This window comes from Procambarus clarkii, chromosome 25 (genome assembly GCF_040958095.1).
Source record: "Procambarus clarkii isolate CNS0578487 chromosome 25, FALCON_Pclarkii_2.0, whole genome shotgun sequence".
Classification (NCBI taxonomy): Eukaryota; Metazoa; Arthropoda; class Malacostraca; order Decapoda; family Cambaridae; genus Procambarus; species Procambarus clarkii.
Window position 1 is genome coordinate 3836648 of NC_091174.1, and position 25479 is coordinate 3862126.

Consider the following 25479-nt stretch of genomic DNA (forward strand, 5'->3'; position numbering starts at 1 on the left):
ACTCGGTCGATGACCGGGCCGCGGGGTCGCTAAGCCCCGGAATCACCTCGAGGTAATTCTACGTTTGTAACATAGCTGACTGTGTCACGTGTTTACCCTCAGCGCTGCTGTGTAACGCAGCCTTGGTAACTCGTTAATACTAATTAAATTACATGCTAAAGATATGTACTATAGAGGACTTACATGTATCTGCTAATGATCAATAATTTGAGTTTTATTTGACTTATTGGCGCCTTATGATAATATTTAATTCTTAACTTTGAATTGTTTTATACAATATTATATATATATATACATATATATATATATATATATATATATATATATATATATATATATATATATATATATATATATATATATATATATGTCGTACCTAATAGCCAGAACGCACTTCTCAGCCTACTATGCAAGGCCCGATTTGCCTTATAAGCCAAGTTTTTCTGAATTAATATATTTTCTCTACATTTTTTCTTATGAAATGATAAAGCTACCCATTTCATTATGTATGAGGTCAATTTTTTTATTGGAGTTAAAATTAACGTAGATATATGACCGAACCTAACCAACCCTACCTAACCTAACCTAAGCTATCTCTATAGGTTAGGTTAGGTTATGTAGCCGAAAAAGTTAGGCTAGGTTAGGTTAGGTAGTCGAAAAACAATTAATTCATGAAAACTTGGCTTATTAGGCAAATCGGGCCTTGCATAGTAGGCTGAGAAGTGCGTTCTGGCTACTAGGTACGACATATATATATATAACTTCTGGTGTGTGAGTTTTCAGTTGCATATATGCCTGGAGACCGTTCAGGCTTGTTCGCATATATATATATATATATATATATATATATATATATATATATATATATATATATACATATATATATATATATATATATATATATATGTCGTACCTAATAGCCAGAACGCACTTCTCAGCCTACTATGCAGGGCCCGATTTGCCTAATAAGCCAAGTTTTCATGAATTATTATATTTTCTCAAATTTTTTTCTTATGAAATGATAAAGCTACCCATTTCATTATATATGAGGTAAATTTTTTTTTATTGGAGTTAAAATTAACGTAGATATATGGCCGAACCTAACCAACCCTACCTAACCTAACCTAACCTATCTTTAAAGGTTAGGTTAGGTTAGGTAGCCGAAAATGTTAGGTTAGGTTAGGTTAGGTAGGTTAGGTTGTCGAAAAAACATTAATTCATGAAAACTTGGCTTATTAGGCAAATCGGGCCTTGCATATTAGGCTGAGAAGTGCGTTCTGGCTATTAGGTACGACATATATATATATATATATATATATATATATATATATATATATATATATATATATATATTTATACATATATATAACAATTTCCTGTCATAGATTACTTTCTGTGTTACCTTTACATGTCATGAAGTAATTAAGTGTTCATGACCGTCACCCTGAAGCCTGCATCATACTTCTTCACTTTAATTACGTCTTGTGCAAATTACTAGGCAGCCCCCTCTACGGGTCTCTGATGACATTCTACTTTCGTTTTCTTTAGGATAATCGGCCATTTGTATTCTTCATCTCTGGCACTGAGACACAGCAGGGAAAAATTTTAATATAATTGCCGTGTGGCGGGGGGGAGTGGAGGAGGATGTTGACAGCGAGAATTAACACATGATATTTGTCGGTATCAAGGTTTCATTATGAACCCGGGACTCAATCAGCGGTACAGCTCTATTACCTGGTTCCCGAAGCGGCGCCCCCGAGCCGCATCGTCTGCTGCAGCCAATCAGAAGGGAGGAAGCGGGCGCGGCCTCGCCAGGCTGAATTCCGCTGATTGGTTGGTTGAGTTGCGGGCGGGACTCAGGCGGGGCTTCTGTCAGTCATATGGCGGCTTTGGTGGCGGTGGGCGGGGTTTGAGCGGGTGGAGGGCGGGGCTTGTGAGCTGGGGTGAGGACGAGGGGCGGGAGTCAGTATATAAGCCAAGGAGGAGGTAGTAAGATGTCCGAGTGACAGCGGGCTGTCAGAACCGAGAGTAAGGACGTGTTGCGTGTTTGACACGCGAGTCTCCTGACGCAGGACGACGCCCAGGACTGTGGAGCCCCTTCAGGAGATCACCGACGCAGAGTGTAGTGCCCGAGTGCGTAATGGCCCTGGAGCTCGAGCGCCAGCAACAAGTAGCTATAGCCACGTCGAGTCCACTGATATCTCCAGCCTTAGTCATGGGCGCCCCTGCCCCTGTCAGCCCGGCGTTGCCGCCCACGCCGCCCTTACACGACACCCGTAGCCCACCCCCTTCCACCCACGACGCCCGTAGTCCGCCCCCGCCCTCGCCGAGACCTCCGCACGAGTCTAAAATGCCACATTCCCCGCCGCCCACAGCCCCGGGGCACAGACCGCTGCCGTTCACTATCGAAAACATCCTTCGGCCGGATTTCGGCGTCACGCGCCTTCCGGAGCGGCCGACCATCCGCACGCCGGAGCTCATGTTGCGGACGCCGCCCAAGACACCCGAAGCACCCGTTGACCTGAGCCAGAAGCCCCCGGGGTCACGGCCGCACCATTACAAAGCTGGCGGGAACAAGTACCCTGATAATCCAGAGGCTCTGGCCAATCCAAAGGTGCCCGCCGAAGACTCCAATAACTGGCCGGCGTGGGTCTATTGCACCAGATACTCCGACCGGCCTTCTTCAGGTGAGTCTTTCCTTCACAACTTAAAAAAAAATTCTATTGTACCTCCGCCAATCCATATAGATAGAACCACGTGTTCAAAAATTGTCACACACTAGCCTAGATGTTTCTCATAATTTCCTATCCTAATCCAAGCCATATCCGGAAGCCTATACAAGTGCTTCTCTGTCGGCTAGCAATTCCGATCTTCCATCGCTGCCCTTACACTAACTCCCCCCATCCAATCCCCCTCGACAGTACACAAACTACCCCATTCGAGCCTTTATTTAAAACAACCCAATAACCCTATAGCTCTGACTCTCCCCCTTGAAACACCTTACAGGTATAGCAACCGCTGCCTACCACACCTATATAAACACCTGCAGGTATTCTTAACACTAGCTATTCCAAACCTGCTGCTACAGGTATTGAAGAAACGCCCCCCTCCCTCTTCCCCTTTCCCCCCCCCATATAGCAGGGGTCTACACAGAGTGAAAAGTAGTCCTGAGAGAAGCCAATTAACACACTCCACTAAAACCATTATATCAAAACAAAACAAAAATACACATATATATTACATAAAGTTTTATACATACATATGAATATTTAATATAACTGATAATTATATATGAAAGAGGCAAGACCAAATATAATATCATGACATATAAGTAACCCAAAAATATTTAGATATTTATATATATAAATAACATAGGGGTAAGAGTACCCTATACCCTACATATATATATATATATAAATTAAAGCATGTGTATTTATATGTGTTATGCGTGTGTGTGTGTAAATATCCGTCATGAAAGCCTCCGTTAATTGCAGGTAGAGGTGAGGTAGCCGCGTCAATCAGCAAGTATTAGTGAACGTTATTTTACTCGTTTCCTTTTAAGACTGCGTTGGTTCTCCATTATCCTGGGCTTTACCCTTAGCTGGCTGTTATCCAGGGCCTTACCCTAAGCTCCCCATTATCCAGGGCCTTACCCTCAGCTGGCTATTATCCAGGGCCTTACCCTCAGCTGGCTATTATCCAGGGCCTTACCCTCAGCTGGCTATTATCCAGGGCCTTACCCTCAGCTCCCCATTATCCAGGGCTTTACCCTCAGCTCCCCATTATCCAGGGCCTTACCCTCAGCTGGCTATTATCCAGGGCCTTACCCTCAGCTGGCTATTATCCAGGGCCTTACCCTAAGCTACCCATTATCCAGGGCCTTACCCTAAGCTCCCCATTATCCAGGGCCTTACCCTAAGCTACCCATTATCCAGGGCCTTACCCTAAGCTACCCATTATCCAGGGCCTTACCCTAAGCTACCCATTATCCAGGGCCTTACCCCTCAGTTTACTATCAATAATTATGACATGTAATTATTTTATTGCTGTCAATAATTTCGTTATTAATATCTGACTGGTAATTATTAGTGTTTATTTTCTTCTTCTTTATTATTTGTATATATATGACTATAATTAATATTATTGTGTTATAATAATTATAATATTATTAAGATAATTAATATTATTATTATAATTCAATAATATTTTATTATTATAGTTTAATTATACTAATTATTTCAATATATGATAATATTAGTTTTATTAATATTATTTATATTTTTGTAATAATTAGTAATAATTGTACTTTCACTATTTCTTCTTATCTTTGTTTTTATATTCGTTTTGTGTTCCTGTTATTATTTAATTATTATTATTATTAATTATTTTTGTAATTTTATTATTATTATTATTATTTGAAAGAGATTATCTAGAATTCATTTTTTATTGATCAAATTTTTAATTTATTTATTCGGGTTAATTATATTTTCAAGGACGTTACCATTTGCGTCAATCTATGAAACAAAGACTTTTAATTGGGTCAAATTCGCGACTGTTCGGTCAGGTCAAAGGTCAGGTTTCTGGGAGCACGCGACAAGGTCACTACCGTTGGGTCAGGTCAATGGTCATAATAATCACATAACAGTGTACCGCTGTTCACTCGAGCTGTTGCTTCTCTCGCCAAGTTTACCTTTCGCGAAAGTACTAATTAAAGTCTTAATATTTGACTCCATATCCGCTCGCTAACGACAGTTCTGGTAGATGTAAACTAACAATTACGCTTATAAACAGTCATTAACGAAGGATACTGCAAACTCTGGTAAACAAAAATGGATTAATTTAGGTGATTTCGTGAGGGTTTATTGTTTAGGGGTTCGAGGTTGCTGCCTTCCCACAGTAGCTGGGGTTCGACACCCCCTCCCACCCCACAAAGAACGTGATTCCTCCCTTCCCACCAACACCCCTTCTCCAACACATTCCCAGAATTAATTCCTTGGTATAAGTTGGAGTGGAAAGTCAATTTTCCTCTTGATTTAACCCGGCGTTTTGGTTGGGGTGGGAGGGGAGGGGGGGAAGGGGGAAAGGGATGGGGGAGAGGTGGAACCCTTTCCATCTGGTCTTTCCACACCACTCCAGCTCACCTCCACGCCTTCCCTTCCTTGAGTCAAGTCTGCGGTGAATCTTGGCGCTGATTCTGCAGGTTCCACGTAACTCCATAGTGGTTACCTGTTACCTCCACCAAGCCTGTTATACACACACGTCCTCCCCCAAGCCTGCTAAACACACACACACGCCCTCCTCCAAGCCTGCTATACACACACACGTCCTCCCCCAAGCCTGCTATACACACATACCCACCTCCAAACCTGCTATACACACACACACACAAGGAGCCATATCCACACATATTTCATTAATCCTGCAAAGGATCATCTCCTCTATCCACCTAAATATCCCATTATCCAGCCACGCTCTCGCTCATCCACCGAGATATCCCGCCCCCATCCACCCAGCATCAACCATCCACCCACAACATTCAGCTATCCCCATTCATCAGAAACATTCATTCCATGCTTCCTTTATATATATATATATATATATATATATATATATATATATATATATATATATATATAATATATATATATATATATATATATATATATATATATATATATATATATATATATATAATATATATATATATATATATATATATATATATATATATATATATATATATATATATATATATATATATATGACACACAAACACGTCTTCCCAATGCAGTTACCATACTCATATATAACTGTTCAAACAATAAAATAAAATGATTACAATAAAATAAGTGTTATATTATTATTTATGAACAAAGGTGAGCAAATGGCGAACACAAAGCTTTTCCTCAACACCTCTGGAAAGGCAGCTTGAAAACTTAGATTATGAACTGTTTTAAGTTGTTGTAAAGACTTGTTCTAGCTTACTAACTCGCAGTAGCGATCTGGAGAAACTTGAATGTTTCAGTAATTTATCGATATATAATATAATTTCTGTTGTATAATAATTTGTCATGCATTTTATAATCTAGAGAGAGAGAGAGAGAGAGAGAGAGAGAGAGAGAGAGAGAGAGAGAGAGAGAGAGAGAGAGAGAGAGAGAGAGAGAGAGAGAGAGAGAGAGAGAGAGTCGCAGCATTCTTCCAAAATAACACAGGAATCCTGATTTCATTGAAATTCTTTGAGGCGGTCCAAGTCAATTACATTTTCTTTTCGAGTGGGTGACCCGCGGGTGGATGCCGACCCGAAACTGAGATGGGGGAGAGGGTAGAGAAAGACGGAAGGGAGGAAAAGGGAAGGGGGGAGGGAAGAGACAATAAGAAAGGGAGAGGGAAGATAGACAGAACCAAAAAAGGTGTGGAAAGAAACATCTTGGAAAAAAGAATGAGGAAGGTCTTGGGAGTTGGGTTGGTTTAGGAGGTCAGAGGATGGGAAGGCTCGAGACGGACCTTCTCCTGGTCTTGGTCAACCTGCAAGGGCATCGAATTCCACTCCAGTGACTCTGGCCCCGATCGCAGAGTGGCACAGAATCTCTTTTGGAAATGTTACCGTTGATGTGTCGTGTGTGTGTCTCTGTGTTCTGTGTTTTATGTGTGTGTGTGTTTGTGTGCTTATGTGTGTGTGTGTGTGTGTGTGTGTGTGTGTGTGTGTTTATGTGCTTGTGTGTTGTGTGTTTGTGTGTGTGTGTGTTGTGTGTTTGTGTGTGTGTGTTTTTGTGTTTATGTGTGTGTGTGTGTGTGTGTGTGTGTGTGTGTGTGTGTGTGTGTGTGTGTGTGTGTGTGTCTGCACCTCTCTCTCCCTTTCTCGTTTTCCCTCTCTCTCCTTCTCTCCAAATCTCTCTTTCTCTTTCCTCCTTGCTATCTTCTTCTCCCTCTCTTTCCCTCTATCTCCTCTCTCTGCTCTTTCCCCTCTATCTCCTTCTCTCTCTCCTCTTTCCCTCTCTCCCTCTCTCTCTCTCCTCTTCCAGCTTGTGTAAATCTCAACAAATACAGCCTCTAGGCAATGGAATGCCGTAACAGGCTAACTACTTCGACAACAATGAACGAGCGATTGTCACTTGTTTCCCCCCAGGGCGTCAGGGGCTCCCCTCTCTCCTTTCCCCTTCTTTCCCCTCTTGATTTTATCAGTCCTGCAGTCAATCGGGCTTCACCGAGGCAACCTTCGGAAGCTGTTATGGGTAAAATACGTACGTTAACCCATCGAGAATTCCGACTTTAATTAACCAAGTGGCTTAGCCTCTTCTTGCCTTCCTCTTCTGTAGCAGTTTGGTTTGGTAGGGTCAATATAGTCGGTGGTTGTAGGAGTGAGGTGAGGGTAGGAGAGGCATATGCCGGGGTGAGGGGTGAGGGGTGAGGAGTGAGGGGTGAGAGGTCTGAGGGGGAGGCGCAGATTGGGATATTAGTCAGGCGCGTTGTTATTTTTTTCCCCTCCGTGGCGGTGGTGAAAAATTCATTGTATTAAGAGCATGAGGAAGTCATTTGACTGTTGGAGGACGCTGAAGGATGGTGTTGGGCGCAATAGGGACAACCCTGAAGCAAAGGGGGGCAATGGGTTGCTTTAGAGAGCTGAAGCACGACCATTATTACTTAAATACCTTCAGTAAAGTTTAATTACTCGGGTCAAATGATGATATAGTATCAAAGAAGGACTCAGTCACAACACACACAACACACAAATGGGCAGATTTTCTTTCACACGATGCTTCTCTTCACCTAGAAATGGTCGGGAGTCAGCTAACCTTAGACAGGCGGGGCCCAAGAACTAACAGCTCGATCCTGCAAGTACAAATAGGAAATACAAATCACACACACACACACACACACACACACACACACACACAAGCACACACACACACACACACACACACACACACACACACACACACACACACACACACACACACACACACACACACACACAAGCACACGCACACACACACACACGCACATTTATGAATTTATTTTATTTATATAATTCAATTAATAATTATACGCGTAATATGCCCAGCATTATATTTTTGTCAATAATATAATTACTGAATCATTTTCCGTAGTATATCATAATAAATGAAATAACTATAATGACGATATCATTATAATAATGTCGTCGCATGAACATTACTACAATGACAATAATAATAATAAAAAAAATAATACAATTTTTATAACTGTGACAACTAAATTAATTAATTCGCCCATAAATCTACAAAACAATCCAAGTTATTATTATTATTTCGCGAATTTAATGGCGATTCCGGTTGACTTAAGCTATTGGGCGCAGACACCGGACCAAGGGCCAGATGCACGAAGCAGTTACGCAAGCACTTACGAACCTGTACAACTTTTCTCCTTCTTTGGCGGCTTTGTTTACAATTATTAAACAGTTAATGAGCTCCGAAGCACCAGGAGGCTTTTTATAACAATAACAACAGTTGATTGGCAAGTTTTCACGCTTGTAAACTGTTTAATAAATGTAACCAAAGCCGGTTAAGATTGAGGAAAGATGTACACGTTCGTAAGTGCTTACGGAAATGCGTCGTGAATCTGGTTCCAATAGTCTAGTTGGTATAGCGTGTTCCGTAGTCTAAGGGAGGAGCTGATAGTCAAGCGTCTAACGGGACTATAGTAGTCTAGTGATAGTCTGTTGCTCCGACTACTCATCATGCGCCATTCTCGACTCGAAAAAATATTCAGAACTGACCAATACAATCATTTACTTCACACAATAAAATACAAACAATCCCCCGTGAAACAATCTCTCACACACACACCATTCCCTTAATTGTTTCAGTGATTGTTTCTTTTTTCCCCTCCACGCTCAGGTTAATTCCCTGACTCTTATTGCAAGACTGTACAGTTTACCTGTGTCTGTTTGACGGGTCGAGTTTGGCTTCACGCGCGCATAATAACTCGACTTGATTTGTTTGACAACGGAAATTGGGAGAAAAACGAAAGAGGGGGTTAAGCTTTTACTGTTACTTGAGTCTGTCTGTCTCCCTGCCAATTACTACATAAAAAATACTAATATTAATACAATTATGACCAGACCACACACTAGACGGTGAAGGGACGACGACGACGTTTCGGTCCGTCCTGGATCACAATCGACTTGAGAATGGTCCAGGACGGACCGAAACGTCGTCGTCGTCCCTTCACCTTCTAGTGTGTGGTCTGGTCAACATACTTCAGCCCCGTTATTGTGACTCATCGCCTGCTTAATACAATTAATAATAAAAAAAATAAAAATATATTATTATTAATAATAATACAATTTAGTACTAATGTTTTCATACAGATATGAATTATTTTTCCGAATTTATATTAACCTTATTTGATTATTAATGCTAACAATAGTTTAGAATAAAAATTAACAAATAAAAATTATAATAAAATCTATTTTAATAACAATAATGAAATATATATATAATAATAATTATAATATAAAAAAATAATTATAATATAATAAGAAATAATAATTATAATATGATAAAAAAATTATAATAAGAAATAATAAAATATCAAATAGTATTAACACTAAATAATAATAATTATATAATAAAATTTTAATTAATAATATATATATTAAGTAATAATAAATAAATAATATATTAAATAATTCTAAAAATATTAAGCAATAAAAATATAACATTAATGATATAAATAAAGATTAAATAATAAACAGATAAAAATAACTTTAGCAAAACTATTTATAACCATTTAATACAAATAATAACATTAAACAACAATTATAGATCAAATAAATAATTAATAACTAATCACAAAATAATTATAATTTGAAATATCAACAAAAACCTTTTCTGGAAAACATTTTTTTTTTCTTTTATTAATGGAATATGATCAATACAACTGTTTGCGCACTAATTTTGCCACTGTGCTCATGTGGGTTAATTATCTGAGAAGCGATCTTAGCACCGTGAATAAATGCGTAATTATTTTTGATCTTGCAAATGCGCGTTTATGTGAATTGCTGACTGCGCATTGATGATGCAACAGTGCGCAAGTTCGGGATTGGTTGTGTATTAATTTAATCACAGTGCATATGTGTGTAGCTGCTTCGTGTATGTCTGACTTCAGTGCGTATGTGCGTAATTACTTGTGTACTAATTTGGCTACAGTGTATCTGTATGTAATTGTTCTTGTCATTTATTGCTCATTTTGAGCCTTTATATACATATATATATATATATATATATATATATATATATATATATATATATATATATATATATATATATATATATATATATATATATATATATATATGACAATGTCAGACCACGGAGGAAAAATGAAACAGGAATTTCCTTAAGTACTTTCGTATATTAAATACATCTTCAGAAGGTGAAGAAGGTCACCTTCTGAAGGTCTTCAGAAGGTCACCTTCTGAAGATGTATTTAATATACGAAAGTACTTAAGGAAATTCCTGTTTCATTTTTCCTCCGTGGTCTGACATTGTCACATTCTTAATCACGTGTTTATTTTCGTGATATACACACACACACATATATATATATATATATATATATATATATATATATATATATATATATATATATATATATATATATATATATATATATATATATATATATATTCAGAAATTAGTTCACGTGTACTTTAATTCTGATGTCTCCTGTCCATTTCTTCTCATTTTACCTTTCCTTACCCATTATCTGGTCCCTCTTTCATTCTTCTTCCCTTCCCCCTTCCCCATTCCTAGTTACGAATTCTCTTTGCATTTCTCCCATTTCTTGCTCCCTCTCCTTCCCTCCATTTCTCTTCATCGTGCTCTTCCTATATTCCATCTCTTCCTACCCCCCCCCCTATTCCTCTTTCGCTTGCCCATTCATCATCTTTTCCATTGTCTGCTTTGTTGTTTATTATTATTCACACTCTTTCCATCTTTCCCTCTTTCCTTCTTTCCTTCTTTCCTCTTTCCCATTCTTCTCTCTCATTGTTCCCTCCCATTTCCGCCTGTTCTCTGCCACATCGTCGCGTTAGTCAAATTATTAATAAAAATGGACTTTATATATTTAATTATCAGCCCAAGATAGCTTCTAATTACTCGTCCCGACCAGCGTCGTTATCGACCCTGGTAAATCACCTCTAAGTTGGCGGCCAATTTGGCGTTCGGACCAGTTGGCGTTCGGATCAGTTTGGCGTTCGGAACAGTTGGCTATTATCTGCGAAGGCGATTTTCTTGTTTTGTCCAGCAATTAGCCACTGTTTTATCCCGAGTTTGCATGCAAGGCGCTGATTGGCTACCTTCTCGTTGCTGATGAGTGCTGATTGGATGATTTACGTTGGGTGGGGACCTCCGGGGATGTGATTGGTTTGCTTTTGAGTACTTTTGAATGGCTCTTTGGGGGATGATTGGTTGATATAAGATGGCTGGGGGCTTCGAAGTGCTGATTGGGTGATTATTGGTCGTTTCTGAAAGCTGATTGGGGGTAAACGTTGGTGATTTCAAAGTGCTGATTGGCAGTGACTCAAAACACCTCTCGGTCGGTTCTAAAATGCCATCAGATAACTCTTCTATTTGGTGATAATTTGTAATTCTCAATGATTTGATAACATGATGATCACTTCATCGTCTTCAGACGCTAACAAGCCACGCTAATCTAACTATTCACTGCTAACATTCACTAACAATCTTCAGACACCTAATCAACTCTGGTTAATGTTTTGGTGATTGTAGAAAGCTGTAAACAATGACCATCTTTTAATGTAGACAAAAGTTTAAGTAAATGTAATTTATATCATTGCATTTAATGAAGAAATAGTCTATTTTTATTTATAGAACGAGACTATGTGTCTACTCAGGCGCTTTCATATATAAGCCGGTTATATTAACATATATCACTGACGACGATATAACAAGATATACGTCAGAACTAGATCTAAACTAATTAAAATAACAACAATAATTATATTTGCTAACAACATATAATTAGTGCAAATAATGATATTATATAATAAGTACATAATTTTACTAATAATAACAACAGCAATAATAACCCATAAGGAGAATTAACAATAAGGGTGAAAGTAACAATAATTTTTAACATATATATAATATATATTATGTATATATATATATATATATATATATATATATATATATATATATATATATATATATATATATATATATATATATATATATATATGACAATGTCAGACCACGGACATTGTCACTCCTTCTGAAGATGTATTAATATACGAAAGTACTTAAGGAAATTCCTGTTTCATTTTTCCTCCGTGGTCTGACACTGTCACATTTTTAATCACGTGTTTATTTTCGTGATATACACACACACACACACACACACACACACACACACACACACACACACACACATATATATATATATATATATATATATATATATATATATATATATATATATATATATATATATATATATATAGTGTATATATGTATGTAGAGAGAGAGAGAGAGAGAGAGAGAGAGAGAGAGAGAGAGAGAGAGAGAGAGAGAGAGAGAGAGAGAGAGAGATATTAAGCGCACTATAAAGAGAAAAGCGAAAATGCTTGGGCCCGCCCGGAGTCTATAGGTGTTAGGATACTCACCGCTAAAGCGGGTTTCATCGTCTGCTCTCTTTCAGAGTTCTGCTCTATCCGACTGCTCTCTGCGCAGCTCTTTATCCCATCGTCTGCTATTTCTTCCCTCCTTTACTTTCTCCCCCTAAATGTTCTACTTTCTCCTTTCCTTTTCCCTACAAGGTTCACCTTTTCTCTTCATCTACCTGCTTTCCCTTTCCGTCTGCTGTCTTTCTCATCTATATTTCTGTCGTCTCTCATTTCTCCCTAGTTTGCTTTCTCTTCCTCCCTTTCTTTTGTCTGCTTTATCCTACATTTGTCGTCCACTCTAGCCCCTTTCATCCAGGAGGTCGTCTTGTTCTATCCCTCCTTCTCTCTTATCCACCTCCTCTTCCTCTATTTTCGCTGATTTTATTCTCTCCTTGTACGTACCTTCTTTACCTTTTATATGTCCTTTTTTCATTTTTATCATCGTCTGTTTGTTACTGTTTTGTGTTACTCTTCCGTTTATCAGATGTTTTCTTTCTAGTTTTTGTCTGTCTCTCCCCTTTCTCCTTGTTATCAATTACCATATCCTTCAGTCCAATTTCTTTCCTTATTCTTGAATGTGTCTCTCCTGTTATCTTACCTTGCTCTCCTTCTTCCTGTCCTTTCACACCAACCTCGTTCATTCCTTACCCCTCTCACACCTCTTCCATGGCTCTCCCTGTCCTCTCCCGCACAGTGTTGGGAGGGGGCAGCAGCAGGCTGTGGAGGTCTCAACACCCCAGCGAACCTCGACCCCTTGATTAAAACCGGCAGTTAAGCGGTACGAAGCCAGGCCGAGCAGCAAAATGAGCCTTGTCCCCAATAAAGCACATGTTTTCGAGGGTAATAAAGAGGGAGAGTGAGAGGGAGAGTGGGAGGGAGAGTGGGAGGGAGAGTGGGAGGGAGAGTGAGAGGGGGGGATTCAGTGTTAAGATGTGATGTGGAGAGTGAGGCTGGTACATGCTCGTAAGGGGAAGGGTATGATTTGTCTTTTTTAGGGTTTAAGTTTGCAAGGGTTGGGGATGGGGGTGCTACCGAGGAATGAGATGGGTGGTGGTGCGGGGTTTTGGAGGTACTTATGGGGTTTTGGGTTTACACTATGGGCTGGGGTGCGAGCAGCCGCGTCCAACAGCCTGGTTGATCAGTCCGGCAACCAGGAGGCCTGGTCGACGACCGGGCCGCGGGGACGCTAAGCCCCGGAAGCACCTCAAGGTAACCTCAAGGTGGTATTGTGTGTGGGTAGCGTTAGTGAAGAACGGTGAAGTGGTGAAACTTGGGGGCGTTAGTGTAGTGGAATTGGCTCAAGTGGCCTCAGATTCAACAGCTTTATTCGCAACTACCTTATACACATCATTACAATAACGAATTGGACTAAGTAGTTATATACAGCAGCCTAAATCACACTTATATTTCCTCATAGTGATAGCTTTAGTGCCTTAAAAGTTAAGGCTTTGTAGTGGTGGTAACTGGTGGTAGAAGTCTAGCTAGTAGGTCAGTTATTAGGGGTTCTGAGGAAGATAATAGTGGTGTTAGTGGTGGTTCAAATATATATATATATATATATATATATATATATATATATATATATATATATATATATATATATATATATATATATATATATATATATATATATATATATATATATATATACATATATCACCAGCCCAAAACCCGACACCTTCCGTACTCATCTTTCACAAAAACACAAACAAATAAATGCCGCAATCATGCGCTAACTACCAAACGGCTGTAATGCCCAATTAATCCAACTGGTGTAGGCAATTAGTTGTGATTATCTTGGTCTGAAAGTATATACTAAATGTCTTCGGGTGAAAATTATAGCAGTCTCCTGAGCACACAGTGATAACATATATAGTAATCATAGTGTGTCTTTACTATGTTAGTATTAGCTTGCGTTATCGTATAGGATTATAGATGTTACAATTATTTAGATATCCGGATTATATTTGTCATACATAATGGGAATCGCTGGCAGTAATATTTAATTCACAGTGGAACAGTTTATTCAGCGATTTCCAGAGTGTAATTATATATATATATATATATATATATATATATATATATATATATATATATATATATATATATATATATATTTCTTGTGTTGATTGCAATTATATGTATCAAGTATAATCTCCATTTGTAATTATTGTTATTGTGTGTTCAACATTATACCAACCTCCTGCAATAAGCGCGCGCGCGCACACGCACACACACACACACACACACACACACACACACACACACACACACACACACACACACACACACACACACATGGGTATGAGATACGAGGAGAGACTACGAGAACTAAGCCTCACGTCTCTGGAAGACAGAAGAGTTAGGAGAGACATGATCACCTCATACAAGATTCTCCGAGAAATTTGTAAGGCAGATAAAGACAATTTATTTACCACGCCGTAGCGGACATGTCGCTAGTGCAAACCTAAAGGAGCCTTAGAGATATTAGAAAGCACTTGTTTTAGTGTCAGAGTAGTATAACAAAGGGAATGCATTAGGTAGTGATGTGGTGGAGGCTGACTCCCTACACAGTTTCAAATGTAGTTATGATAAAGCCCAATAGGTTCAGAAATCCATACAAGGTCTGTTATGCACTCTGTGCTGTGGTTGCTGTGCACTGCTTCTTTTGTCAATGCTTGAATTTTTTCCCTTGCTTGTATTCACTTATGTCAGTACTGGACTTTTTCATGAAAGTAGTTTTATCAACTATCATTGTTTAATGGGTTTAAAGGGAGCCGGTCGGCCGAGCGGACAGCACGCTGGACTTGTGATCCTGTGGTCCTGGGTTCGATCCCAGGCGCCGGCGAGAAACAATGGGCAGAGTTTCTTTCACCCTATGCCCCTGTTACCTAGCAGTTAAATAGGTATCTTGGTGTTAGTCAGCTGTCACGGGCTGCTTCCTGGGGGTGGAGGCCTGGTCGAGGACCGGGCCGCGGGGACACTAAAAAGCCCCGAAATCATCTCAAGATAACCTCAAGATAGGAATGACACTTTTTCTGGGAGAGTCCCAGAAAAATTGACAGTTGAGAAGCGGGACCAAAGAGCCCCAGCTCAACCCCCTGGTGAGTACACGCTGCTCCACCACTGATTGTACGAATATATTTGATATTGGCACTGAGTGGCACCCTGATCGCCCTGCCCATCCGATCACCACACCACCTACTGCGCTGACGCATCGAAACCCAAAGAATTTCCTGAACTGTTTCAGATGTCATAACCCGCCAAATACACACCGAAACTACGACGTTGGTACAACGTTCGAACAACTTTCAACACCTCCTAACCAGTTATAACAACCAATATAACAAGTTGTAACAACGTTCTAATACGTCATAAACACGTTAAGCCAAGTTGTAACAACTTTATTACAAGTTGTAACAAGCGGAAAATAGAGACAGTTACGGTTTGTGTTTCCAGGGAACCCGCCACTCAATCCGGCCTTCGTGAAAACTTAAGTTTTCTATAAAACAATCTCAAATGAGTTTTGCTGGCTAAATGTCTTTGTATTGTTAATAGAGGAAATGGTACGTGTTTACAAGAATGTGAAAGTGGTATGATTGTTGCTCTGGACGCGATTGTGATCGTGAGAGCAGATATTTCGTGTCGTACAATCATCAGTATTATTACGATTGTCGTGGTCGTTGCTCTGTCGTGTCTCTTGCTGCTTCTCTCATCTCTATCTCTCTCTCATCTCTCTCTCATCTCACTTTCTTGTCTCCATCACACTCCGCAGCCTCTCTCTCTGTCGATGATGCTTGGCTCCTCTGTGGAACGCTGCTTCCTCCAGCAATATCATTCCTTCCCCACTAACCCATACTTACCCATCAATCTCTGCCTACCAATCAATCTCTGGCTACCAATCAATCTTTGTTTCACCCCACCAATACTTCCCTCACCCCTCCAATTCCCGTCTCTCCATCAATCCCAACTTTGCTCTATTCAATCCGTGTTTCCCTTCTTCCTCCCATCAAGCCACCCCTTCCCCCTTCAATCCCTATCTCCCTATTCCTTCTCCTCTCGCTAGAAAACTTTTCAACCCCAGGGAATTAATTCTTGCAGGGGCTATGAGGATCTGATAATTGACTGGGGCGTCTGTGAAGCGGTTTAGACTGACAAATGACCTCCACACGCTTGGAGTCAGGTCAGGTCAAGCCCCTGTTTAGGGTGGGGGGGGGGGGGGAGCAGAGCGATCAGGGGAAGAAAGGAAGGAAGGGGGGTTGGACACGCCCTGAAAATAGGGAGTAAGTCACTGCCAACAAGGTGAGAATCAGAGTAGGGGAAAAATAATTGGGGAATGAGAGTAAAAGAGGGGAAGGAAAGAGGGAGGAAAAGAAGGAGAGAGATGGAAGTGGAAGAGAAGAAACAGGTCAAGGGAACAAAAAACAAAAATTTGTTTAGTTGTTTCATTCACCAAGCTGACACAATAATTACCGGATTGGGCTCAGACACGATAACTACCCCCCGATTTTATATATATATATATAATACTCAAAGTGTGTTTAGGTCGTGTTCGCGTGTGTGTGTTTGTCTGTTCCCCTTATTTGTTGGATAATTTATTTGTTGTATTTGATGTCTGCGGTCCCCAGCTAGGAATAAAATAATCTATTATGGGAAAAATCTATTATGGGAAATAAAATCTATTATGGGAAAAATCTATTATGGGAAATAAAATTTCCCATAATAGATGGGAAAAATGTTAACTGTCTTTATCCATGCATCAGTAGAGTTCTGCTTCTATATTATGCACCCCATACCCATCCAGTGGGGGGATGGTGTTAAGGGGTTACAGAGGCACATAATGGGGGGCTCAGGACCTGAACCCCATTAGTTCGTTTAGCTAAGCAGGTGACAATCTTTTGACGCTTCACAACTGTTAATTTGAACCTGTTGTTGTTGGGTTTGTTAATATTTTTTGCTGTATTTGTTGTAGTTGTTGTTGTTTTTTACTGTTGGTGTTGTTTACATTCTGTAGTGAGTCCTGAATTTTATTATTATTACCATAATTTTTATATAATTATTGTTTTATTTATATATTAGTGTCATTATTATTATTATTAATAGTAGTACATTCATTACAATTATTATTAATTTTTAATTGTCATAATTTTAAATTATAGATAATTATCATAATTTTTCACCAAATATCATTTCACATTCTCTCTCTCTCTCTCTCTCTCTCTCTCTCTCTCTCTCGTCTGGGTGAACATTTACCACCAGACGGATTACTATTAGTGTGTACTAAAGGATTTACGGCCTGACTGCCTTCTATTGGCTGACTATGGCAGTCAGCTGACCAACAAACTCAGGGATTATCGTGATAAATGAACTGGGGATCCCTTCTTCTCTCTCTCTCTCTCTCTCTCTCTCTCTCTCTCTCTCTCTCTCTCTCTCTCTCTTTCTCTCTCTCTTTCTCTCTCTCTTTCTCTCTGTTTCTCCCTCTCTCGCTGCCTAGCCATGATCTTTCTCTTCTTTGAGCTATTCCTATTTCCTTACTACATAATTTTCCTCCTTTTCATTTCCCATCTTCGTTCCTCTCATTACTTCTCCTATTTGATTCCTCACCTATCCCAAGTCGCCCTCTATCTCTCCTCCACAATTGTCCCTGGTTCCTTCTGCTCCTCTGTAGTTCCCCGTTCCACCCCTCCTCTACTTTCCCCCTTCCTTCTCCCCCTTTTTCTTCTCTCCAGTTCCCCCTCGCTTCCCTTTCTCACCAGTGTAGTAATGGTTTAATGAAATTCTTGCCGTTGCTTAGCATTTGCATAGCGTCTGGAGAGTTTAGGTTTTCATTAAGTCTTTGAATGCATGTCTAGTGATGGTGAGTGTCGTGTTCTTTCTTTCTTTCTTTCTTTCTTTCTTTCTTTCTTTCTTTCTTTCTTTCTTTCTTTCTTTCTTTCTTTCTTTCTTGAGAGAGAGAGAGAGAGAGAGAGAGAGAGAGAGAGAGAGAGAGAGAGAGAGAGAGAGAGAGAGAGAGAGAGAGAGAGAGAGAGAGAGAGAGAGAGAGCGCAGAGACACCGTGGTTTAGTTAGACGTGAGGAGAAACAGGAATGAAAACAGAATAAGAGGAAGAGACAGAGAAAGGAAAAAAAAAGGTTAAGAGAAGAATAATGATAATGCAAGAGAAGGAAAACAAGAAAACATTCACATGACTAAATCTAGACAATGTTTAATGATCTATTGGCCACGATAGTCAGTTTTCTTTTTCCAGCCACAATCTTAAACATTCTTTTTCCAGCCACGATCCTAAACATTCTTTTTCCAGCCACGATCCTAAACATTCTTTTTCCAGCCACGATCCTAAACATTCTTTTTCCAGCCACGATCCTAAACATTCTTTTTCCAGCTACGATCCTAAACATTCTTTTTCCAGCCACGATCCTAAATATTCTTTTTCCAGCCACGATCCTAAACATTCTTTTTCCAGCCACGATCCTAAACATTCTTTTTCCAGCCACGATCCTAAACATTCTTTTTCCAGCCACGATCCTAAACATTCTTTTTCCAGCCACGATCCTAAACATTCTTTTTCCAGCTACAATCCTAAACATTCTTTTTCCAGCTACGATCCTAAACATTCTTTTTCCAGCCACAATCCTAAACATTCTTTTTCCAGCCACGATCCTAAACATTCTTTTTCCAGCCACGATCCTAAACATTCTTTTTCCAGCCACGATCCTAAACATTCTTTTTCCAGCCACAATCCTAAACATTCTTTTTCCAGCAACGATCCTAAACATTCTTTTTCCAGCCACGATCCTAAACATTCTTTTTCCAGCCACGATCCTAAACATTCTTTTTCCAGCCACGATCCTAAACATTCTTTTTCCAGCCACGATCCTAAACATTCTTTTTCCAGCCACGATCCTAAACATTGTTTTTCCAGCCACGATCCTAAACATTCTTTTTCCAGCCACGATCCTAAACATTGTCTATCCAATAATGACACAAATAATATTTTGTGTCACCACACGAAACATTTCCTTTTCAGTTACAATAGGCGTAAAAATATTGCTTACCAGTTACAAGAGCCCAACAAAGAATTAATTCCTTATTAATATCGGCCTTCTAAACATTATCTTTCTAGTTACACTAGACCTACTGAACCTTTCTATTAACAACTGGTCTTCAGAAGACTGGATTTTTATCAAAATAGGCCTACAACACATTACTAGGTACCGTAGGTCTACGCAAAGCTGGCCCACCGTTCAAAATATGGCCTATTCAGTCACGTCCCTTAAACGCTTGTATATGAAGAGCCATACAAGTGTGAGAGTTATTTAGTATTTTCATTAAAATCACTTAGAAAATTATACAACGTCATGGTCAACCGGGAAAAAAATATTTTCTTATTTTTTCTTATAGACAATTTGCTGTTTTATCCAATTCTGAAAATCAAGCTAAATATACATACACAATATATATATATATATATATATATATATATATATATATATATATATATATATATATATATATATATATATATATATATGTTCACCGTTATAGGACCTTGCACACATTCCGTTTTCTTGTCTAGACGCAAGTGGAGAAGGGACACTTAAGGTAAGAAAAGGGTGAGAGGGAGATATGAGGGCTGGGGAGGGGAGACGGAATGAGGTAATAGTGAGGGGGGGGGGGGAGAGGAGAGAGAAAGAGAGGGGTGTGTGAGTGGGGGTGAGAAAGGGGGAGAGGAGGAGGTGGGGTAGAGAGGCAATTTTATTAGCGCCCCCCGAATGTAAAAATGTCCCCGCGTGGCGTCACGGGCGCCATAAATCAAGAGAGGAACGGAGCCTGATACTCCGCTGCGGAGCGTTATCAGGGAGGAACTCATTTTTAGCCCGGTGCTGGGCCGGCGTGATAAGCGCCTCCAGCCCCGGTAATGGTCCCAGATCCTGCTTGCTATAATTTGCTCATCCCATCTGAGCCGCTGGGGCGGACGGGGGAGGTGGAGAGAGCCCCTCTTTGCTAAGGAGGAGGAGGAGGTGGGGTCCTGTTCCTCGAGGTCCCCCCCCCCCCCCACGAGTGTGAGGTGGGGGGGGGGGGTAAGAGCCCCCTCTCCACCATGTATAGCGTGAGGTGGAATAAATTGTCCAGTGATGATCTGGTGCTACCTCATACGAGCGGGAAAATGAGAGTGAGAGAGAGACAGAGGCGGAAAGAGTGGAGAAAAAATGTAAATAAATGCACTTGAAGAACGTTATGCGCAGTTTGGCAGACGCAGGACGGTAGACGGGTGCGTCAAGATGCTTGCGTATGGCTGGGGGTTATTAAGGGATTCTTGGTACTAATTATGATAACTGATTAACGTTGAATGAGATTGGTCAGTTGCTGCCTGGGTCACGAGGAATCTTTCTATTGTCTGATGTCTTGTGTGTTTCTTGGAACCCGGCCTCCACCCTCACTAAAACACAGCCAGGGGCCCCCACCCTCACCACAACACAGCCAGGGGCCCCCACCCTCACCACAACACAGCCAGGGGCCCCCACCCTCACCACAACACAGCCAGGGGCCCCCACCCTCACTATAACACAGCCAGGGGCCCCCACCCTCACCACAACACAGCCAAGCCACCACCCACACCACAACACAGCCAAGCCACCACCCACACCACAACACAGCCAGGGGCCCCCACCCTCACCACAACACAGCCAGGGGCCCCCACCCTCACCACAACACAGCCAGGGGCCCCCACCCTCACCACAACACAGCCAGGGGCCCCCACCCTCACCACAACACAGCCAGGGGCCCCCACCCTCACCACAACACAGCCAGGGGCCCCCACCCTCACCACAACACAGCCAGGGGCCCCCACCCTCCCCACATCATAAAACCAAAGCAGTTTAAAGACAATTAGAGACCCGGCACCCACGTCCTCGTAGCGAGTCTCCCACAAAGACAACACACATACAATAATCCCTGCACATCCCTGTCGGCCATCACGGCAACAGACCTCAAAACCGCTGTCCGGACGATTGAAATACGTTATTGATAGTGGAGCGTACGAGGAATATTAATACCGGGATGAGTGGCAAAGTATGCCCGCAGCTGACGTGCCCAGAGCTGACGTGCCCAGAGCTGACGTGCCTAGAGCTGACAGTCTTCGTTTTTTTGTGTTTCATCTGAGCTGTTGACAACGCGTGTGTGTGTGTGTGTGTGGTTGGTGGTCAGTGGCTGTCAATACACAGCAGACAGCCACGTCCACTTCCTCCTGGATTAGACTGAACCCAAATGATGCCAATGGTGTCTGACGGGTCATCAAGTGGGATTCGATCCGCTTTAGACCATTTTTTTTTCTTTGTATTATCTTCTTCAGCCGCTGATCTGACACACACTAGTCACAAACCGTGAAAAGATTCAGGCGTTAAAAGGAGTGTTTGATGCGGTGTAAGTTGAGTGACTACTGATCAGACGGGATTCGATCCGATGCGAATGTGTCTCCGTTGTTCCATCACTGTAACACTATCACCTTGAAGTTGTGTTACTGTAACTAGGACTAAAGAGAGGTACAGTAAAGTACTCATTAATGAACCGCGCATCACTCGTTCTATCTGCCTTCTTTTCCTACTCCAACTTCTGGATTTATAAGAACTTTGATATAGAAGGAAATTAAAATAGCGTTATAAATCTTTATATATATATATATATATATATATATATATATATATATATATATATATATATATATATAATTTTATTATTATTACCAATATAAATATTATATTACTATATAAATATTATCATTATTATTTCCTATAAAATTATTATCTTCATAACTTTGCACAAAGACATTAACGCGATATAAATAATTATTTGTACCACTATATAATTATTATCAGCTGTGTAATAATTATCACCTACATAACAGATTACTATATTACATTAGAGTAAAATAATAGTAGTAACCTTAAACTCAATTTACTGTGAGCTGCTTGAAGCGTTCCCCGACTAACGTCTCTCTCTCCCTCCACAGGTCCCCGCTCCAGACGGATCAAACGCCGCGACCGCAATCCTGAAGAGAAGCGCCCCCGAACTGCCTTTACTTCGGAGCAGCTGGCCAAGCTGAAGAAGGAGTTCGAGGACAACAAATACCTGACGGAGAAGCGGCGACAGGACCTGGCCCGGGAGCTAGGTCTCAACGAATCCCAGATTAAAATTTGGTTTCAGAACAAGCGCGCCAAGATCAAGAAGGCGAGTGGACAGAAGACGGGCCTTGCCGTCCATCTGATGGCTCAGGGACTGTACAATCACTCCACTGTACCTGTAGAGGAAGATGATCCCTACCTCTGCTAGGGACGCGATATGCAACATGCAAATGAGGTTGAAATCCTGAGCTCCTGCTGCTGCTGCTGCTGTGCTGCTGGATGGCAGCGTCCTGGGATGTCCGCGTAGCTGCGGTCGGCCCCGCACGCGGTCTTTCGTCAGGGCACAAGCGATTAGTTGGATAAAAGATGACACATCGAGATATCGCAAGAGATCAAGAGTGTTCCGGAGCCCCGCGCGGCGCTCACCGGTGTCGGGGGTCTCTTTGTGTGTACTGAATAGCAGTGTGTCGTGACGCCGCGAGGACACACAAAGCCACGAGGACACACGAAGGCGCGAAAAGGCCGTGGCACCCGCACCTATTCCCCCAGCGAAGCCTTCAGAGCTTCACAATGGCCTCCTAGACTACCCCAATACCCACGCAAGTGGCGTCGCGAGAAGTTGTGGGCGCCGCAGACCCCAGACGCGACATGTATCATATAAGGGTTCTCGCGGGACGTGTAACATATAAGGGTTCTCGCGGGACGTGTAACATATAAGGGTTCTCGCGGACGGCCCTAACAACCCTCGTACTGTGGATCGCCTCGTCTCTTCACGCTCCTAACTAGGGTTCAGACATCCCCCAAAGCCTCTGAAAGGTTCATCTTGTACTGTTTACAAACGATCCGTATAAGCATCATTCTTCAATCTTATTTTGGGAATTTTTATTCTTTTAGAGAAAAGAAAACGTCTCTTCGGGGTCTTTCCACTACTCTTTTTGTTTAAAGGAGCGGGGAAAAATACTTAAATATATATATGAAAAATATTTTTATCTCAACACTTGCTTTGGCGTATAAGAAAGTGTTTGATTGTTCATTGTCCCGATCTGGGTGGTTATTGTTCATCATCCCCGCCTGGGTGGAGTCATCATTCACTATCCCCGCCTGGGAGGAGTCATCATTCACTATCCCCGCCTGGGTGGAGTCATCATTCATCATCCCCGCCTGGGTGGAGTCATCATTCATCATCCCCGCCTGGGTGGAGTCATCATTCACTATCCCCGCCTGGGTGGAGTCATTATTCACTATCCCCGCCTGGGTGGAGTCATTATTCACTATCCCCGCCTGGGTGGAGTCATCATTCATCATCCCCGCCTGGGTGGAGTCATCATTCACTATCCCCGCCTGGGTGGAGTCATCATTCACTATCCCCGCCTGGGTGGAGTCATCATTCACTATCCCCGCCTGGGTGGAGTCATTATTCACTATCCCCGCCTGGGTGGAGTCATTATTCACTATCCCCGCCTGGGTGGAGTCATCATTCATCATCCCCGCCTGGGTGGAGTCATCATTCACTATCCCCGCCTGGGTGGAGTCATCATTCATCATCCCCGCCTGGGTGGAGTCATCATTCATCATCCCCGCCTGGGTAGAGTCATTGTAAGCATCACTATTCACATTCCCACTATGAAGACTCGCCATTCCAACACCAACACTCCATTATTTCCGTTAGAGGGAGTCCTCTCAGCCATTCCCTAGGACCTTCCGCTGGTCTCTGTACAGCATCCCGGAGGATAGGGTCCTAGACTGTGCCCTATCCTCCACCACCACAGGATAGGGTCCTTTTTTTAATCTATGGACTCGGATGGGCCCTATCCTGCACATCATCCTCTCCCTCCCATCCCACCGGATAGGGCCCTGTGTTTTTCACTCTATGGGCTCGGGTGGGCCCCTAACCAACACCCGCACTGGATAGGGTCCTGCCTGTTTCATTCCACGAGCCTCAACCTGTCTCTCATTCCACTTTAGTGTGCCCTTCAGCGCGCAAAGGAAACGTCAATCGCTAAAATTGGACTGAGTTTTGTTTCACGTAGCTGAACTTCTTCTGAAGAGTACAAATTAGATTATAATTTACTACGTCAGTAATAGAGCTCACGTGCTATAGTGTTCCGTGTTCCCTACACTTACCTCGTTCACGCGGTGTTCAGCATACAGGATACGATGTTCGCATCAAGTCACTTGTATAAAATGTATATTTATCAGATGTTTATATGTTGTAAATACCAGTTTAAATTATTTATATGTCTGTGTTGTAAAATAAACCATTTTTTTTTCTCTCTAGTTTTTTATTATTTTAATGTAAATTCCTCCTATTATATGCAGGCGATGAGTCACAATAACGTGGCTGAAGTATGTTGACCAGACCACACACTAGAAGTTGAAGGGACGACGACGTTTCGGTCCGTCCTGGACCATTCTCAAGTCGATTCTCAATCGACTTGAGAATGGTCCAGGACGGACCGAAACGTCGCCGTCCCTTCAACTTCTAGTGTGTGGTCTGGTCAACACCTTCTATTATAATTGCAAGGTATAATTAAAATGATATTCGTGTAAACTATTGCAAGGATATATAAGAACATGTGAACATAAGAATGAAGATAACTGCAGAAGGCCTATTGACCCATTCGAGGCAGCTCCTATTTATATCCACCCAATCTCATTCATATATATATCTAACCCTTCGCTTGAAAC

The 25479-nt window shown here is 41.3% G+C and overlaps 2 protein-coding genes across 2 annotated transcripts; one reads left to right on the top strand and one right to left on the bottom strand.

Moving 5' to 3' along the window:
* Positions 1-1982: 1982 nt before the first annotated feature.
* LOC123756553 (homeobox protein engrailed-1-B) lies at positions 1983-25062 on the top strand. The gene is made up of 2 exons (XM_069331176.1): positions 1983-2687; positions 22680-25062. The coding sequence occupies exons 1-2, from the start codon at positions 2141-2143 to the stop codon at positions 22997-22999; spliced, it is 867 nt and encodes a 288-aa protein (XP_069187277.1). The 5' UTR covers positions 1983-2140; the 3' UTR covers positions 23000-25062.
* LOC138368337 (uncharacterized protein in mobD 3'region-like) lies at positions 23731-24429 on the bottom strand. Its single transcript, XM_069330864.1, has one exon. It carries the CDS (start codon positions 24427-24429, stop codon positions 23731-23733), a length of 699 nt encoding a protein of 232 aa, XP_069186965.1.
* Positions 25063-25479: the final 417 nt, after the last annotated feature.

Excerpts from the sequence above, each read along its gene's own strand:
- LOC138368337 (XM_069330864.1), bottom strand. The coding sequence starts at position 24,429 with ATGGCGAGTCTTCATAGTGGGAATGTGAATAGTGATGCTTACAATGAC.
- LOC123756553 (XM_069331176.1), top strand. The coding sequence starts at position 2,141 with ATGGCCCTGGAGCTCGAGCGCCAGCAACAAGTAGCTATAGCCACGTCG. Across the intron at positions 2,688-22,679 it reads CTCCGACCGGCCTTCTTCAG|GTCCCCGCTCCAGACGGATC; the intron begins GTGAGTCTTTCC and ends CTCCCTCCACAG.